The 19,202-nt window shown below is 42.7% G+C and overlaps 1 protein-coding gene across 1 annotated transcript in view; it reads right to left on the bottom strand.

The window, feature by feature from the left end:
* The window catches only part of LOC146806239 (extracellular calcium-sensing receptor-like), a 54,070-nt gene that overhangs the window by 21,436 nt on the left and 13,432 nt on the right, over positions 1 to 19,202 (bottom strand). The window contains exon 4 of the mRNA XM_085623917.1: positions 6,237 to 6,464. Coding sequence (XP_085480043.1) covers positions 6,237 to 6,464 — 228 coding nt within the window. The remainder of the gene's footprint in view (positions 1 to 6,236; positions 6,465 to 19,202) is intronic.

The raw sequence follows: 19,202 nt of genomic DNA, 5'->3' as shown, positions 1-19,202 counted from the left end.
AAATACAACCAGGACTACCAGGGTCAGGAAACCAGTACCAGGCTGGCCATAACTAGTTTGGCCAGGATGAGGAGCAGAAAAACCAAAGTAACCCAGAAAAAGATGACTTGAAACAAGAATGGGGCGGGGGGAGGCAATGCCTAAAGGCACAAAGGGACCTGAAAGTGAATGAAGAAGGCCAGAAGCAGGAGTACACTTAAGTGATTCAAGCCTCCATGAAACTTCCACCTCTTCAGCCAATGAAAAGAACTGGTATGCATTTGCTGAAACATCAGAGCATGCAAAGTGAATAAAAAGCCAGGATTGTTACAGGCTGACCTCTCTGAGTGTAGAAGATGTGATCTGAAGCTGTCACAGTAGTCTGAAGGTGTATCTGAGTGCATAGGGACTGAAACTTGGCAAATGAGTTTAAAGGTGTATAGGTGAAAATGACTGTGTTCTGTGAAGGATGACAGAAAGTTTGAGAAACTGAGATGACTGAAGTCAGAAAGATGGTTAATGGCTAACAAATGGGTCAAAGGGGTATGGGAATCAGCAAAGGGAATCTAAGGATCATAAGAAGGCAAAACAGGGGTTATGGAGGCTCTAGCTAGATCACCTCAGATAGCCGAAAAAGGAATTCTGTGTGACCCCAGATCTTTGTGCTCACATTCCTTGTATGTGTATGTGTATGTGAGGTAGGCATGTAGCAAGTGCACAGTAGTAATACTCCTTGTGTGATGAAAGTCCAAGTGCATGGACCAGTGGGATGTATTTTGCATGACGTTATGGGGAGTAGATACAACTTCCCTGTGTCTTGACTGCATCCCTGTGGATAGAGGGTAGAGACCCAGAACTGAAATGAGGTGAGAATGGAGAAAAGGCTACCCCAAAAAATTATGTGAGGTCCTTTTTAGCAAAAGGCTGCTGATTAGTTCTTCCTGAGTGACAACAACGGGTAGATAGTAGGAGTAAGGAGTAGGTCATAGGTTTCTCTAATTAAAAGTGTCAAAGTTTCTAAGTAGGAATGCCTTTTTTTTCTCTGCCTGATGTCTACTCAGAAAGGCTGATAACAGCCAGGTGTTGAGATCTAATGTTCCATTGTGCCCTTGTTTTGGATACCTCTTCTTAGAGCCAGCACTATTGCCACTACTGTGAAAGCCGTCACCTAGCACAAAGGCTGTGTTTGAGCTGCCACCAGAAAAGGATATTTGAAAGAGAAACTCCCCAAATCAGTACTGAAATCTCAATAGTAGATTCACATCCCCTGTCTGGAAAATATGTATTAATCGGTAGGTCACAAGAATGGAGGTAACAAAATGTTTATGTTTATTCAGTGTCTTATTCCTTACAATATTTGGAAAAAAGTAAATGAATACAAATCTCTGTGAATTTCTTTTCTACTGTGTCTTTGATGACTATATCTCTTGCAAACACAATCTCCTTCTTTGGATGTTTAAGTTTATAAAACAAAACATTTTCTATGAGTGTCCTGTTTTGGCCATCATATCTAACTCTACTGGCCCTCAAATGTTTTGTGCATAGACAGTTCCTGTCAATGTAGAGAGTTGTCCACAGGGCCAGTGCACAACTCTAAATTTTATGGTCCCGAGGTCCCCCACAATGTCGGAGGTATTGTCTACTGCCGTCCTAAAGGAATTAACTCTGTTCTCAAAATTCTAAATCAGGCCCAAAGTTTTTCTTCCTTCTGTCATGAGATTGGAATGAAGCCTCTCAATTGTATTCTGATGGTCACTTCATAAGGGGCCCTATAAAATCACCGTAAATATTAGATGACTCCATGTCACTGGGTAACAACATTTCCAGTTCTGGTTTTTGCTTTTACAAGTCATTATTTTCAGGGGTTTTAGCCTTATTTGTTTAATTGAAGTGAACCATAATTTATAATTCCAAAATGCAGAAAGACAGATGTTCTCATTACATGGAGCCTTTTGGTAATCCAATATCTGGCCCTGGTACATTCCCACGGGTTGTGAGTAGGAGCAAGTACTGGTCTTTCTAAGAGTAAACAGGTTTAACTAGTCTTACAAAAGTTCTAATCATTTATATCATTAGTCACCTCTGCAGATAAATGTAAAGGAGTAGGGCCATTGGTGGAGCATGAGACAGATCCATGAAGGGCTCCCAAGACGCTATGTCTTGGCCCACAGTGTATGAAGTGGCATTCAGTGCCATGTCTGTCAAAATAACCTGGAAACATATGGGACCTTTAAAGGCATAATAAAATAAAATGTCACCTATTTAGTCAGTGGCCAGGCAAATAGTGAACGTTCCTTGTTATTTGCATGGTTTCTTACCAAACAGTGCAGAAACCCTACTGTTTTGCCAGTGATTGGGCAACTAGTGAACATTTTCTGCTATTTGCACGGCTGCTGGGCAAACAGTGCAGAATCTCTGTTTTATAGCCTGCAGCTGGGTATTTAGTGAAGTTTCTCTGCTATTTTCAAGGCCACTGGCCAAATAATAAATAGTTTCTACTACTTAGTTAGTGGGCAAGTAAATAGCAAAGAAACTTAACTATGTACTGGGTGGCCAGGTAAAACGCTGCTACTTTCTCATATACTACTCTTCTCGTAGGGCCTTTCCAACATATGGCCTTTATCAATGGAATTCTCTCCTGATTGAATTGATTGAGATTGTGCCTGCTCTTTTTACTCTACAGAAAGACCCTATAACTTCCTCTTGATTTATTCCATTGTTTTAAGACACACTTGAGTATACCTCCTTAGAGACAGCGTATTGGTTATCAAAGTCTTCAAGTTTTCAGCTCGCTTATTTGTGGCATTACCATGTTTTAAATGTACTTAGGTGTGACATTCCATGCTTTATGTGTCACACTGTGAGTGACGCGTGAACTGTGAATAAAAACAAGCAAAGAAAGCCCTGCAAAGTTAAATATCAGAAAGTAAAACATATGAAGAGTTATAAGTGCCACTTACTTTGTTTTCAAATTTACTTACTTGCCTGGCAGTTAACCACCAGCCAGACATCCGCCACCTCTCACCACTCTCCACTACAACTAAACAGTCCCTTTAATCGAGGCAAATATTGGCAGGGTAATTGCAGGGTGGTGGCAGGTCTGCGATTCATGAGAACCTGAATTTTTCCAGAATTGAAGGTAAAACACCAAAGTCGCTATTCCAATGTGGCATTTGGAATGGGTGTTGTTACCTGCAATTTAGCTTTTTATGAACCCAAATGGACATTATTTAGCGCTATTCATGTTTACTGCTGGTGTTTCTGCATTTAAATACCAATATACTCACATGTAGGGGCTTTCAGCCACCTCTCTTCATCCATTGTTTTTTTGCTGTGCCATTCACATCTTGCTTTCGCCCACTGCTGCATATAGCATGGGGCAGTGGCTCAGTCTAATTAAGCCACTTGTTACCTTCACCTTGACTGCATTTCTCACGAGGAGCACACCCACACACATGTTAGTTCACTTCAGTGCCAGTGTTTTTGTTTTCACTTTATAATTACTTCAGTGTTGCCTTTTTATTTAGAACCTGATGTGATAGCAGGACGCTTCCAATGCTCATTCAATCTTTATCAGCGCCCATCTCCTGCCAATGCTGTTGTTAATTCCTTTTACAGGGTTTTTCGCTTTTCTGACTGCCGCTATTTCAAAGCATACCAAATCAGATTATGCTCATTTGAAACTGTTCTGGATTAAGTTATCCTCTTTTTACTTTTCTTTCTTTTTTCATTGCTTCTATTTTTCATTCTTTCTTTTTCCTTCTCTTTCTTTCTTTTTTCTTTTTTGTCTTTCTTTCTTGCCTTTTTTTTATTTTCCCTTTCCTTTTTCTCTTATCTGTCTTTCTTTCATTCATTCTTCCTCTCTTTGTTTCTTTCTTTCTTTCGACTTGCAGCCTAATTCCAGACTAATTGACATTTTTAGGACTGTGTTAGCAAGACCTTTTGAATTTACTAAAACTATGTGTTCAACATAGTTATTTAACGGGGTTTTAAGCCAGACTTCATCCATTAGTTAGTGGTTGGTGTCATTCACATTTTCCTTCCACCCACTCCTGCATTTATTAAGGGGCAATGTATCAGCCCACTTTTGCCATTGGCTGACTTCACTATGAGTTACAGTATGCTGCCCTTTCACAAGGAACACATTCACACATAAAGTAGTTCCGTTCAGTGCCAGCGAGTACTATGGTAATGTGTATTTTTGTAGACCCAAAACGTTTTTGCCCATAGCAAATGACTTTTTTTTTTAGAGTGATGAGGGCTCGACATATACCTAAACAATAAAGTTTTGCAAAAACAAAGCAACATATACTACATTACTGTAACAAGTATGCAGTTCAAATGTACGATAATCTGATTAAGTGGAAATGTGTCCTTGACTCTTAACTACATTGCATTTCGAGAAGAGGTCTTACATAGTATAAAGAAGCGAGTAAAGGAACGAGAAAAGGGGTTGGTTTGTGATGATTTATTATGTGGTTTATCATTAAATAAAGCATTGGGAGATGTCAGGTGGTATGACAACATTCGACATTGCATGTATATTTAAAAGTCACACTATAGTGAGCCTGATTCCCACCCTCTGGGGTGTACTTTAACACTTGTTCTCAATTCACAAACTTTGTCACAGTACACCTCAAAATGTCCACCAGTCACAGGTTTTCCAGACATTTTCCCAGAAAAGCAATGTGTTTTTTCCTGGTTTATGGATGTTCCTAATAGGAATCGTTCTCACAATATAATTCTGTATATATTAAAAGTCCATTGCCAATGTGCAATTGCACATTTGTTTCCTATTAGGGAAACATTTTTGTCTGTGACGAGACCCATTTTTCTACACCATTAACAAGTTTTTTTTGGGGGGGGGGGGGGGGGGGTGGTTTGCTCCTCTTCCAACACTTGAAAGCATTTTACTCCGGTTCAAGTCAGGTACAACCGTCTGATTATTTCCTATGTGAGAAATGGTCAGAGAGCAGTTTGTGAACGTCTTTGTGAGGGGGGGGGGGCACAAGTTTTGCAGGGGTTTACACGCCTGTGTAGCGGTTCACAGCCTTTCAAGACTTGTCAATAAAATGCACACTTCCTGGCTTCGGGTGGGATTTTACGCCCACCTAGTTGTATGCAATGGTAGTGTACACTTATGAGAAAATCTAGAAGATTTAAATCTAAACCCCTGTATAAATTGAGGTCAGTATGTTCATATGATTATTAAAGGTAATCAGAATAACACTGTGGCTAGATGCTAGGGTTAATTGGATTAGGGTAAGGTTCTGGACTAGGGTAAAGTTCAAAGCTAGGCTTAGGTGGATTATGATTACATTCAAGGCTAGGGTTAGTTTGATTAGGGTAAGACTCTGGGCTAGGGTTGGGCTAAAGGCTACCATTAGGTGTATTAGGGTTAGGTTCACGGCTAAGGTTAGGTGGATTAGGGTTATGCTTAGGACTAGGGTTAGGTTCAAGGTTAACGTTAGGTGGATTAGGGTTAGGGTTAGGGCTAGGGCTAGATTCCAGGCTTTTGGCTTGGTGAATCAGGGTGGGGTTCAGGGCTAGGATATGCTGAAGGTTAGGGTTAGGTGTGTTAGGGCTGGGTTAAGGGCTAGGGTGGGGTGATTTATGGTTATGTTCAGGACTAGGGTACGTTCAAGACTAGGGGTAGGTGGATTATGGTGTGGCTAAGGTCTAGAGTTAAGCAGATTATGGTTAGGTGCAGGACTAGGGTAGTTTCAAGGCTAGGGTTAAGTGTGTTAGGGTTGGGTTAAGGGTTAGGGTTAAACGGATTATGGTTAGGTGTATTGGGGTTGGATTCATGGGTAGGTGGATTAAGGTTAAGTTCAGGGCTGAGATTAGGTTCAGGGCTGGGGTTAGGTTCAGCACTATGGTAAGGGGTAGACTTGTATTTATATTTTCAGGATGTGGTATGCATTTTACCTTCACATTGTCTACATTTATATTGTTATAGTGACCCATAAAACAATCTGATGTCACATATTATGGTAAGATACAAAATATATTTGTGAGAGACGAGATTTTTGATGTCGATATTTTGCCTATCATAAAAAATTCAATATGGTCCGGTACTCAACATTTTGGCCCACGCACGTTCGAAATTATATGGATTTCAGGTAAACTTCAATGTCTGAAACAATTTACCCTTCTGTATAGTTGGTTTACATAGAAAGAGATCATGTCTTGAATATGATAGATAATATCTTCTTTAAAATACGCATTCCACTGCAGTTAACTCACTCCATCCTTACTTCACATGATCCTCCGCTCCACAAGATGTTGCTGATGTTGATGGTTATCCCTTTGTCTCCTGGGTTTTTTGGATCTATTTCTCCCACTTTTACCAACTGGAATTCCTCATCCTGAGAAATCTGAAAATTTACGATATGAAAAGAGGTAGGAGGGTCTCCATTTTTATCAAAGAATATTTCCCGACCACTGCGAGTCGTAAAGTGCTGATTTTTCAGGTAATGTAGAATCTGTGGAGTTTGACAGAACAGAGGTTTGTATAAATAGAGTTTCTGCTCTTCTAAAGACTTGTTCCTCCATGCTTCTTATGGCCCCTTCAAAACATTCCCTGTCCCCCATTTGTAATCTACAGTCAGATCTCACTGGATTTTAGATAAAACATGGAATGCTAAAAACCTGCATCTCATTTCCTGGTCACAGTCTAGAGTAAAGTAAGAACATTACATTGTTACTATACTGTAATCAAGTATTACAGGTGAGTCGCGGTAGCCCAGTGCCAGATGCTGGGGTCTTCAGACAGTTGTAAATACATATCACTAAAGAAGACTTTAAAACTGAATTTAAGCACTTTCTAGCTCCTTTTCATTTGACCATTTTTCAGTAAAAATTAATCACTAAGACGCATGTAGAGGACAAAATGTGTTAATTGTGCTTCAGGAAGAAAAGTAGCGAAAAGCAGGATTTTATCAGCATGTTACAACATTGTAGCTAACAGCTGGGGTTGAAAGTTCCTTGCAATAAATGGTTTAGAGAATGTGCTTACAGTGAACTAGACTATGCATATTGGTGTATTTATTTCCACAATCCAAATTTGACATTTATGCTACACTACATTTACAAGATGCAAGAAACTAAGGGCCATATTTACAATATTTTGCCGTAGGGCAGTGCCGCAACCCTTCCTGCAGCGCTGCCCTACGGCGAAAGAAAAGGGTATGAATGCACCGTATCTATCTAATACGGCGTAATCCTGTCTTTTTCCCTGCCTGAATCTCAATTGGCTGCCATGTGCAAACGCAGGCACCCTTGCACCATGGTGCAAAGGTGTCTGCGTTGTAGACATGATTGTTTTTGCGTAAGAAGGGGCACCTTCCTGCATGAAAACAATCCGTGGAGTTGATTTTCTCTTTCTATGTGTGCTGCAGAATGCATCACATATAGAAAGAGGAAAAAATGAGGAGAAATAATGTTAGTTCTCCGTGTTGCACCTCCCCTACGACACCCCTAGGGAGGCGTAGGCTTTTGACGCATTCCCAGGTTTACAGCTTGTTGTATATCTGGGAATGTGTCAAATGCCATGGCCGTTACATGGGAACACCCACCATAACGCTCATGGTATACCTCCCCATTGAGTGTGAGGCAACGCAGCAACTTGCGCTGCAGTGCCTCACTCCACAGCTATAAGGCCATGAAAAGCCATGCAGGGTGGCTTAACGTGGCCTCATACATATGGCTAAGCATTGTGTGCCACCGGAATGTGACAAAAAGTGACGTTCTGCCGGCGCACAGGGCTTGTAAATTAAATGAGCCTCCAAGGATTCAACCTCTAGGGTGCAATGGCCATGGCCGCATCTCTAGCACTATTTGACAGGTGCTATGTATATGGTGGTCATGTCCATGTACATAGCCTCAGGGACCCCTTGATACATATGCTGGTGGGCTTCCCCTTCATCCAGCCTACCAACGGAATTGCTTCCGCTCAAACTTGAGGTTGTTTTACTTATCAATGATGCCCAACACATCCAGCATGCTAATGTCATGGAAGGGAATCCGGAGGGAGCCGAAGCCATTATTTTCAGGTGGCAAACAGCTTACCACCCTAGCACTGATTGAGGTACAGTTGGAAATGAGAGGCTCTCTCATTTTCAGCAGTAGGCCTCCCACATTGTTTCCTTATCAATGACAGCCAAAAGAGAGCGATCCTTACGCAGGGATCCACCCATTGGACCACCTGGGATGAGTTTCAGAAAGGAAGCAACATTCTGCCACAGTGCATTGCTCCCAAATCTCACTCACCACACTCAACTTTCTAGGTCCTGGGAGAGAAGATTAGGGTGGGGGAGTGCCAAATCTGCCTATCTCAAAGGGTCTGAAAACAAAAGACACCTGAGAAAATGATAACTTGGAAATAAATGATATATGGAGCAGAGGCTGGCCCCTCCGGGCATCAGCCAGCCTCCATCTTTCGATCCCTGGGGGAGAAGGCCAGGGTAGTAACTAGTAATCTGTCTCTCTCATGGGTCCTGAAATGTCACTTGGACACCTGGGTTAATTTTCTGATAAGCAAACAAAATCTCATAACAGAGTGTGAAGTTGGGCTTCTAGGCACAAGACATGTCTCTCTGGGCTCTGATTGCTTTCAACATTGCAGCTCCCCTGGAGCAACAGAATGGGAGTTTTACCCTTGGCATCTATCAGTAGGTATATATTTTTGTTGAAAACATAACAACTATGCCTGGAGTTGGGGATCCTTGAAAAAATTTGAATCTTGGTGGGTGCCAGTCACCCTCTGTAATGCAACGTCCCTGTGGATGCATATGGGGATGTCAAATGGGCGAGTCGGGAAACACTAACTGCAAGGGATCATTTATTTTCTTTAACTTAGGATTTTATAGGACCACTGCCCCCTCACATGTATCTTAGAGATCACTTTGTCAAAGTAAAGTATTATGTCCACAGAGTTTGTCCCAGCTAAAATCTGTCACACCCACACACTTTTAAAGAGAAGAGGCTAATAGAATCTAGGGACATGTGACATGTCTGTGTTGCTCTACTTATCCATAATGCCCTCAAAATGTTAAATATAGGACAAACGTACCTAGTCCTCACAAGTGGGTAGCAGTGGCACCAGAATTCACAGACAATGGCAAAAGTCCTACCATCCAGCGTTCCCACATTTTTATTGATAACACTATATATCTCACACTATTATAAAATGCTCTTAATACCCTATCTCTCAATGTTTTTTTCTCAACTACCCTATTAAGCGCTCCAACCCAAGAGAGGGTAAGAGCATCACTCTGTTCCCTCACAGGCAACACCGAAACACTTTCTACACAGGTCTCCCTGTGTATGAAATTAGGTTGTTGGTTGACTGGGGTGTGAGCCCTGGTCAGGCAGCAACCACAATCCTTGTAAAGGTGTTGTACAAGCCAACACTTGATTAACCTGTGCTCAGCCCTCTAATAGCTTGGCACAGATCAGTCAGGCTTAACATAGAGGTCATGTGTAAAGTATTCAAACAGAAACACAGCATGAAATGCAGCCCAGACAGATTACAAAGTAGAGTCATTTTTAATACATAAAACAGGACCAAAACAGCAAAAATCCAATCAGTAGAACTGGATACATGAAATGTTAAAGTATTAATGAAAAGAGCACCAAAAAGCACAAACTGCCAACTGTGGATAAGTGGTTGTGCTGGGCTGGGAGAAAGTCACAAGTTCAGGTCAACCGTGATGGAGTGCTGGCCCCCTACTGGAACCCAGTTAGGCCAGCTGAACAAAAGACTTTCAATCCTGGTTTGCGGAGCGTTGCAAGGATCCATTTCGAAGGTGAGTTGCACAGCTGAAGAGATGCGGTGAGGTTTTGGTGCGAGGTCCTACATTGTCATAGAAGATCCTGTCGATGAGGGCTTATGATGTGAAGTCCGGCATCGAGGATGCTTCACGCAGTCGGGGCGATGCGCCGATTCCGAGGAGCTGCGAGGCTGGGATGCGGAGTCTGGTATCATCATTTAGGCTGCCATCGACGAGGAATGTGAGGGCCTGTGCCAAGGATGAGTCATGCAGCAGCGAATTAAAGGTGGTTGCCGGCTGTGAGGGTATCGTGGGTCTTTACAACGGGTCCAGTCCATGCAGCAGTAGCAATGCATCGGTTCTGGTCAGAACAGCTGTCCAGCATAGTGGCAGTCCTTTCAACAGCACAGCAGTCCTTCTTCCTGGCAGGGTATACATAGATCCAGAAGTGTACTGAAGAGTTGGTGTCTGAGGTTCAGCATTTATACCAAGTTGTGCCTTTGAAGTGGGGAGAGGCTACTAGAGGCATGCCGTTGTTGTGCCCAGCTGCTCTGCCTTCCAGGCCCTCGCTCCATACTAACTACAGGGGGTATGCAGCAGCCCTTTGTGTGGAGGCTGGACACAGCCTTTTCAAGTGTAAATTGGGCTGTGCCCAGCTCCTCCTCCCATCCTGCCAGTGATGGCCCACTCAGCAACGCCAAGGCTCCCTTTTGTGTGTGACTGTCTAGGAAGAATATACAAAGCGCAATTATCAACTACACCCAGTCATGAGACTTAGAGACAGGTTGCAGGCACCAAATGGCTAAGGCAGAAAAATGCCAACTCTCTAAAAGTGCAGTACTTAAAAACTAATTTCGGATTTTTTTACCATCAGGACATGTAAAACTGAAAAGCACATCCTACTTTTTAAAACATTCCACCCTGCCCTCTGGGCTGTCCAGGGCCTACCCTAGGGGTTACCTATATGTATTAAAAATGAATGTTTGGGTCTGGCAAAAGGTTTATTTTGCCATGTCAACATGGCAGTTTTAAACTGCACACACACAAGCTACAATGGCACACCTGAGACAAGTTTACATTGCTACTTAAGTGGATGGTACAATCAGTGCTGCAGGTCCACTGTTGAATTTACAGGCCATAGGCACGGAGAGTGCCACCTTACTGGGGACGTACAAGTAAATTAAATATGTCCATTTAGTATAAGCCAATTCTACCATGTTTTAAGGAGAGAGCACAATCACTTTAACACTGGTTACCAGTGGTACAGAGTGCATAGTCTTAAAGCCAGCAAAATGAAGTCAGTAAACATGAAACAGGAGTGTTGAAGGCAAAAAAGTTAGGGTGAAAACCATGCCAAGAATGCCTAGGCTAACACCCTGTAAACAACATTATTGAAGCCAAGAATTCCTTCATGGCCTAGCATGCTACCATCAGAGAGTACACTGCAGCACCCTGTAGGGAGTATGAAGTGCTGCACAAATATGATTAAAGATACAACTGCAATTACAAATACATGTGAAGGTAGGCCTAGACAGAATACCATCCATATGTCAAATCTTTGCTACATAATGCACAATTTACACATAATTCAAATGGAGGGGGGATAATAGTATTTAGGATGGGTACAGCCAGCAACCAGGGAATCCTATAAACTCTAGGTCTTATTGAAATGTGAAGACATAGAGGAATCTAGGAAGGAATTACATTTACTCCAATCATATTTTCTTACTCAGCTTTTCCTCCAGATGTCAAATGATGGCTACAGAAACCACAGTTCCCATGCAGGATGGTTCCGGAGCTCTGGCCAAGGGTGGCCCGGCAACTAAAGATCCAGTAGAGGCCTGGGAGGTTTGGCTTGTGTGCATCTAACCATATTTTCTTGCTCAGAATCTCCTCAAAACATCACTCAATAGCTACATAAAACAATAACTTATAAAAATTCCCATGGGGATTACTGAAATAAATTGAGCTCAGGGCTGCCCTGTCCCCAGGGAACTATATCAGCCCTTGGCATTTCTGAAAACTGGGGGCCATGAGAAATACAGGGAAGTGGGGGTTGTTAGCCAAAACACCCTCTAAATGACATCCACTGTATAACACAATTTCTTCACAATTGTAATGAGAATGGCTGCATTGTATGCGTCTGAGTCAGCTGGCACACAAGGAACTCTATCAACCTTGGCCTTTTTGATTTGGAGGAAAGTGAGGAGGTGGAGCGCCAAGAGGGAGTGCTGCTGCGGCTGGCAGGAGAGGGAAGCAGGGAGCTTCAGCCCACCGGCATTACCAAGAGCAAAATCTTGTAAGGTCCAAAGAGAGTGAGCCATGGCGCATTACATACTGGTGCTAGAGGGTAGATAAGTGGTATGCAGGGAGATGCCTGGATGCTCAGAGGCTTGGAGAGGAGTGGAGTGCCATGGAGAGTTGTGTCAAGAAGGTAACACACAGCAGCAGTGGCAGCTGTGCTAGCCGCACCAGTGATGCAGGAACAGCACTGAGCTGCTGAGCTGGGCTGTTGTGACCTGATCCACAGAGGAGAAATAGGAGAGGTGGCTGCTTAGGTTGCATTCGATGGAGGCAGAACTAGATGTGCAGGTGGGTTGAGCAGCACCACAGGGGGTTTGGGGTGCATAGCTAGTAGGGCACAGAAGTGGCCAGTGCGGAAACAGGAACTGGTGAGCCTTGTATCCCACTCTTGCTCCATCTCATGTCACCGCCCTGGTGCAAGTTGGACTGTTCAGGCCATTTTCTGCTGCTTCTTTTATTGAGATACATATCCATGACCTACCACTCTGAGCCCCCATGGCAGCCTTGCGTAGGCTTCTACAGGTAAGAGGTCAGAATCCCAGACCTGGTCCCTGAAGTCTGGACAGCCATTGAATTTCTGTCACCCAGCTGCACTTGTGCGATCATGGAATTTGGGGCTCCAGGGACTTAATTTTTGCACAGGCTATACAGCCCCGAAGTAGGTTCTGCATCCTCCAGGGTCACCAGTATTACTCAGGCTACTAAGAGTGAGCCCTAAAAGGTCCAACTGGGCATTGCCAAAAAAAGATTGCCGGTCCGGCTAATACTGATTAACCAGTTCGGCCTTCTCCATCTGGCTGGCTCGTATAAGGAGGAGGTGGCCAAAGAGCCCCTATTTGAAGCATAACAGACACAGAAAGATGTGTCAATGGGTATCAAAACATCATTGACCACCACACACTGGATGAATATAGCAGAGAGGCTTCAACAGCAAGCTGAAGAACGCCAGACAGATTACTCCAAAATTATTGAATGCATATTGAAAACCGGGAAAACTAGTGTTTCATCACAGTTCGACCATGGATGACCCGTCCTAACAGTTCCTCTGCGTTGAGAGGGTTGTATCCCACACCTTTGGTCCTGAGGAGGAACTTTATGATAAACCATGACACCTGGCCGGTGGGTGAGGGGTTTTGTCCTTAATAAATAACTCACCCTAGACAGTTTACATACCCAAGGAACCTATTCTAATTCTGAGCCTCTATATCTTCACAGCATCTTTTTGTCTTGTGCGTATATTGGGGGGGGGGGGGGGTCACTGTGATGTAACCTCTTGCCCCTTCCTTTGGTTGATTGTAACAAGAAAAGTTAACCAAGCATGTAGGTCATTAAGGATACTCCCACTTAACAATCTCCTGACTGAAAACCTCCAGAAGAAAAGGGCTACATTTAAAAACTCTGCAGGCGGGACAAAAGACTGGATGAGAGCCATTTTTGGGAAAAATACTCCATGCTAGCAAGGATCACAACTCAAATAACCTCTGACAAATAATCAATATTATTGAAAGAGGCGCCTCCAATGTAAGCAACTCAAACACTCCAGAATCAACTTGGGCACCCTTTTTAAAGGCCAACTTTAGCTTATTCCTAGGCAGAGAAGAACCAAATTTACTAATAGATATACAGAATGTCACTCCTAGAGCCCAGGACAAAAAGAAATTGGATTTGAGTGCCCTGTTTGATGCGGACAACCTTTCTTACTGAGTTTGGTGACGTATCAAAGAAAATACATGATCTTATTCAACGACCCAAATCATTGAGGTAATCGTGAAAGAACATTTTGTCAGGGCACCTGGTCCAAATGGCATCTACAGACCAACCCGTCAATCTGGGCAGGCAAAATGTCCCCCATCTTCGGTCACATACTTCAGTGGGAGGCATTACTAAACTCCTGGAGATGCTTTATTATCAACCCAATTTATGAAAGAAGCAAAAATCAGCACAATTGAACTACAGAGTTGTAGCCCTTCTTGATAATGAAGACAAAGAGTTCGCCTCTTTGTTGGTGCAAGATCTAGAAACTTACATTACTGACAAGTAAATAATTCCTATGAATCTGCCAAGAGACAGGTACTATGGCTAATATTCTAGCTCTTTCCCTAGTCAACCACCAACAGATGGAAAAGTGCTCACTGCTACATCTCTGCTTCATAGAATTTAAATCTGCTTTTGACTGTGTTCAACCTAACACGTTATGGGAAAAACTGGTGCAATTAGTAAGTCTACCTTTCCTCCTCAGGTGTATCCAACTCCTATACACAAACACCTGTATGGGAATCAAGACTGGCGATGGCTCTTGTGTCTCCAGGAAGATTTGACAACTACTCAGCCTGAAGCAGGGGTACGTCCTGGCCCCCCAACCTTTCAATCTTTACCCCTAACCTGCAGACTGTCAATTCTCGCCCTCTCAACTTGGTAGCCACTCATTATCTAACTTGTGATACACACATGATGAGATCTTGGCAAGTCTAAAGAACCTAACAAAAAACCTAGGCAGTGGTGACAGACAGCAAAATAAAGAAAAAACACAATTGTTTTTTTAAGAGGAAATCAAGTCAGGAAATTGAATGAGTATACATACTTTGGGGTGATTATCAGTTCTAGAGGCTGCCCTACCCCAAAAGCGGCACCTTAGAGCCAAAGGATGTGCTCTAATGGTAGTATTTCAAACATTAAATAAAACACTTAGGGGACCCACATTGACTCCAATACTAAAAACAGTAGGGGATGTGTGCCAGAAATTGGCAGAGCGCGGTGTAACGCCAAATTTGGCAATGCTGCACTCCCACATTTTCAAAACACAGGGATGCACCGTATTTACAAAAATACAGTAGATCCCTGCATTTCCCCTAGTGCTGGCACTAAAAAAGCTAAGTAGCATCAGCACAGGCACCCTTGCACCATGTTGCAAGGGTGCCTGTTCTGCAGGGGCGATTGTTTATGTGCAGGAAGGGACACCTTTCATCACATAAACAATATTTACAGGTGATTCGCTGTTTCTATGTGTGCTGCAGAATGAATAATTTCTCCTCACATCGCCATCCTAAAACCAGGTTTTACCTGGCTTTAGTTTTTGGCGCTGTCCTATCCTTGTAAATATGGGGCAGTATCAAAAAGCAATGGGTGTTGCGGTGGAATGCCCACTGCAACACCCATTGCCCGCCCCTTTGCCACAGCGGACTGCTGCAGAAAGAGGCATATTTACAAGGTGGAGCTAGGCCACATTAAGTGGCTTAATGCCACCTTGTAAATATGGGTTATGGAGCAGTTCCACAGGAGCATCAGAAAAAGTGATGCTCCAGTGGCGTTAGGGGCCTGTAAATATGTCACAGTATCTGTAACACTGCTACCGACTAGCTTAGTGAAGAGCTGGGTGGTTGGGATTCAACAGTGTTGAACATCATTATCTCCAAAACATACAGGTGCCTTTTTTTTCCTTGCTGAAAAATGCATCCCCAGCCCAGATACACCCATGGTTTGGTTTAGTCAAGCAAACAATAGCAATACAGGGGGCCTTTATGAAACGTTGCCATAAACTAACAACACAAAAATCATCAAACAAAGTGCTGTGGACAGAAATAGGCCTGCAAGAAGATAACAGGAAACCTCTGCAAATTCTCCAGATAAATTCTCTCTGGGATCATCCATCTACCTATGCCCGTTTTAGAAAACACTGAATAATGAGATGAAAATACTCTCACTAATGGAGGATAAAGCAGCAATGCCTAAGTGAAGTAATGCATTGATGAAAAGTTGCAACACTCTAAAAACACAGGAGCATATGTACGAGCCCCTATCGCCACTGGAACGTCACTTTTTGTGATGTTCCCGTGGCGATAGGGGTTGCGCCTTATGTACAAGGCAGCGTTAAGCCACTTTACATGGCTTAACACTGCCTTGTACCATAGGCACCCTTTCACGCTATGCTTAGCGTGAAAGGCGCATACAGTGGGTGTTGTGGTGGGCGTTCCACCGCAACACCCATTGTATTTGACGCTTCCCCTTATGAAAAAGGATGGCGTACATAGGAGGCAGTGCCAAAATTAAGACCAGGAAAATCCCGGTCTGAAGATGGCAAAAAGAGGAGAAATGCATTATTTCTCCTCTTTTTTGCTTTTTCCATGTGTGCTGCCTTGTGCACCACATATAGAAAAAGCAAAATGCCATGGTTTGTTTATGTACAGGAAGGTACCCCTTCCTGTACATAAACAAACCTTTTTTTAAAAATGCCATTTTGTAACTTTCATGTGTGCTGCACGAAGCAGCACACATAAAAGTTACTAGGATTGTCTATTTGCATGAAGGGTCACCTTCCTGTACATAAACAAACCTCCCCTGCACACAGACACCCTTGCACTTTGGTGCAAGGGTGCCTGCGTTGGCGCAAAGTTGTGAAACTTAGCACCATCGCTGGGGGAAACACACGGGTGCACCACATTCTTGTAAATATGGTGCAGCCTTGCATTTCCGAAGTGCGGAGCGTGTCATTAAGCCCAGAAGGCTTCGTACATATGTCCCACAGTTTTACCTTGGGATAGTTTTATCACCCTTTCTAAAACAGAATGTGATGAATTTTCGATTTGGTAATCTCCCATTACTTGATCACACTCCACCATGTGTCAGGAAAATCGAAAATACAGTGGTATATTTATCAAGGTTTTGCTTCACCCATGCACCACACAAGGGGGCGCAAGGGTTAAGCGAAACCCAAGTGAGAATTATCAAACCATGAAAGGCCACCTTGCACTGCCCTGCCACCTTACATGGCCCTGGATGGCTTGATAAATCTGGAGTAACACAAAGCAGCGCAAATCAATCCCTTGTATTACTCTGCGCAAGTAGGTGCTTCATGGGTGGAGCGTGGGTGTTCCCACAAATCCACCCATGGATTTTGGTGCATTCCCAGAGTTACCTTAAGTGGTAAACTTGGGAATTAATCAAAATACATGCCTCCCCAAGAGAGGCATAACGAGATGTTTATTTATCATTGTTTTTTTCCTCTTTCTATGTGTACTGCATTCTACAGCACACATAGAAAGAGGATCAGACTCTCCGTATTGTTTTTGTGCAGGAAGATGTTCCTTCCTGTACGAAAACAATCCTGATTACAACACAGGCACCCTTGCACTATGGTGCAAGAATGCCTGAGCTGGCGCTAGGCAGCCAAAAGCGTGCTAGTGCCTGGAAAGGACAGGAATGCGCCATATGATGTTAAATATTGCACCTTCCTGCCCTTTCCCTTTCATGCCGTGCAGGAAGGTGGCTTGCTGCGTTATGCTGTGTGGAAGCATGATAAATATGCATCATGATTTGCAGGTTATGTGGGTCGACTAATGAGGCCTTGGTCCACCTTGTTTGTGTATCTAAAACACTTATGAAGAACCGGTGGGAGCTATGACGCCAGGCCATCTTTCAACGGAATATTCGATCTTGTAGGTGAGCGATAATAGCATGTTTCAACCTGTCAGATTTACAGATCTTAACTGCAGACATCCAAAATTTCTGATTAGGACATAAAATATGATTAAGCTCCTCACTTGATCAAGCAGGAGAGAAATCTGAGCACGCTTAAATCTGCCAGATGTAATTTTTTTTTTAAAATCTGACATGGACTGAGACAGCTCTTGATTTTTATATGGCCTTCATTTGTTCCTTCTTTCTCCATTCTTCTTTTCCTTTTTTTACTTCATAATACTCCTTTCAAATCTAACTTGCAAATGATGTTGACTAAAATTAAAACCTGATGCTTTTAAATTATGTAAGATAGCTCATTTTTGCAACAATTCTAATTAATTATGCGTAATAAATAAATAATTACTTTTAATTTGGGCCCAGAGTTGCCCGCTACATATTTTTATGGTGGCCCTCTTAGGGTGCTAGTCTTCAGAAATGTCCGAAGTTTGTAGCATTTACTAGATGCAGGGTGATACTATCAAGGGATACCAGGAAGTTTCATCCCATATTCATTAAATCATTGCCAGAAGTACCAGAGAGAAAAGACTACCCAGAATACATCAAAATAACGTGCAGCACCTTGGAACCATATCAGATCCAAACATGCATGCGCATGGTATAGCAGCACTGCAAGCCTCTATCGCGGCAGTCTTAGCATTCTTAGGCACACATCAATGTGTATGCGACCTAAGGATGCTGTGGTGCATACCTATTGGAACATTTTTTTTTGTCTGAGCCTACATATAAAGTATTAAACTGGACAATATATACACTTGAAACTCCAAAGTCTATAAATCATGATTGACATGGAGCATACATAAACAAAACAATATCCTGGTATGTATCAAACACTGCAAATACATTCTTTATTGTCGTATCAAAGTAGTCCATTCACATGTCTCACTGAGGCTTTTTTCAATGGGTTTGAGGCATTCCTTCCTCTTGGATTCACACAGATGAAGATCACGTGCAAATTTTCTGCCTCTAAGTGATGCTGGCATTTGTTCTACCAAGGACCTTCATATCTCCTTTTCAGTGTGGTTCCACTGAGTATAGTGTTGAACAAGGGGGGCATTGGAGGTCTGACAACAGATTCTACCCCTACATGGAGTGATATAGAGTTTGATCTTTGTGTTGTTTGACAAATAATGATTTCATTTCAAAGATTCCAAATCATGTAATTTACATGTGCAGCATGTGTTGCCATGTTTTTTTTAACATGCCTGTATATTCTGATGCTGAAAATACTTTATCTGGGAAGTAAAAGCATGTGTTGCAACTTTAACTATTGTAATTGCTCATAATTTGCAATCCCCATTGGGCAATTGTGGATGCATTTCTTTCACTTACTGTAAGCACCCTCACAATGTGATACTTTTTACTTCTTGTTGTCTTGAAGGTGCACAAGGGTCTCTAAAGTGAATTATCAAGTCTCATGGGTATGCTTCTCTGTTCCTCTCTTTGAGATGTAGCAGTTCTTCATGCTCTTTTAACCAGTCACTTTGGGGATGCTTTGTTGATTTAATAGTATAATCAGGGTCTCTGATCTTGAAAAATAGTTGCATTTCGGACTAAAATTTCTTTGTAATTTAAACAACTTTTCAAAGAGCAAGTTATCATGGAAATGTGATTTGTGTAGCTGAGAAAATAATTGCTGACATTGGTTTCCAGAAACAAGATGCAAAGTTTGCC

The sequence above is a fragment of the Triturus cristatus genome, chromosome 8 (genome assembly GCF_964204655.1).
Source record: "Triturus cristatus chromosome 8, aTriCri1.1, whole genome shotgun sequence".
Lineage (NCBI taxonomy): Eukaryota > Metazoa > Chordata > Amphibia > Caudata > Salamandridae > Triturus > Triturus cristatus.
Note: the sequence above shows the minus strand (reverse complement) of the source record. Positions and strands in the feature narration are given on the sequence as shown.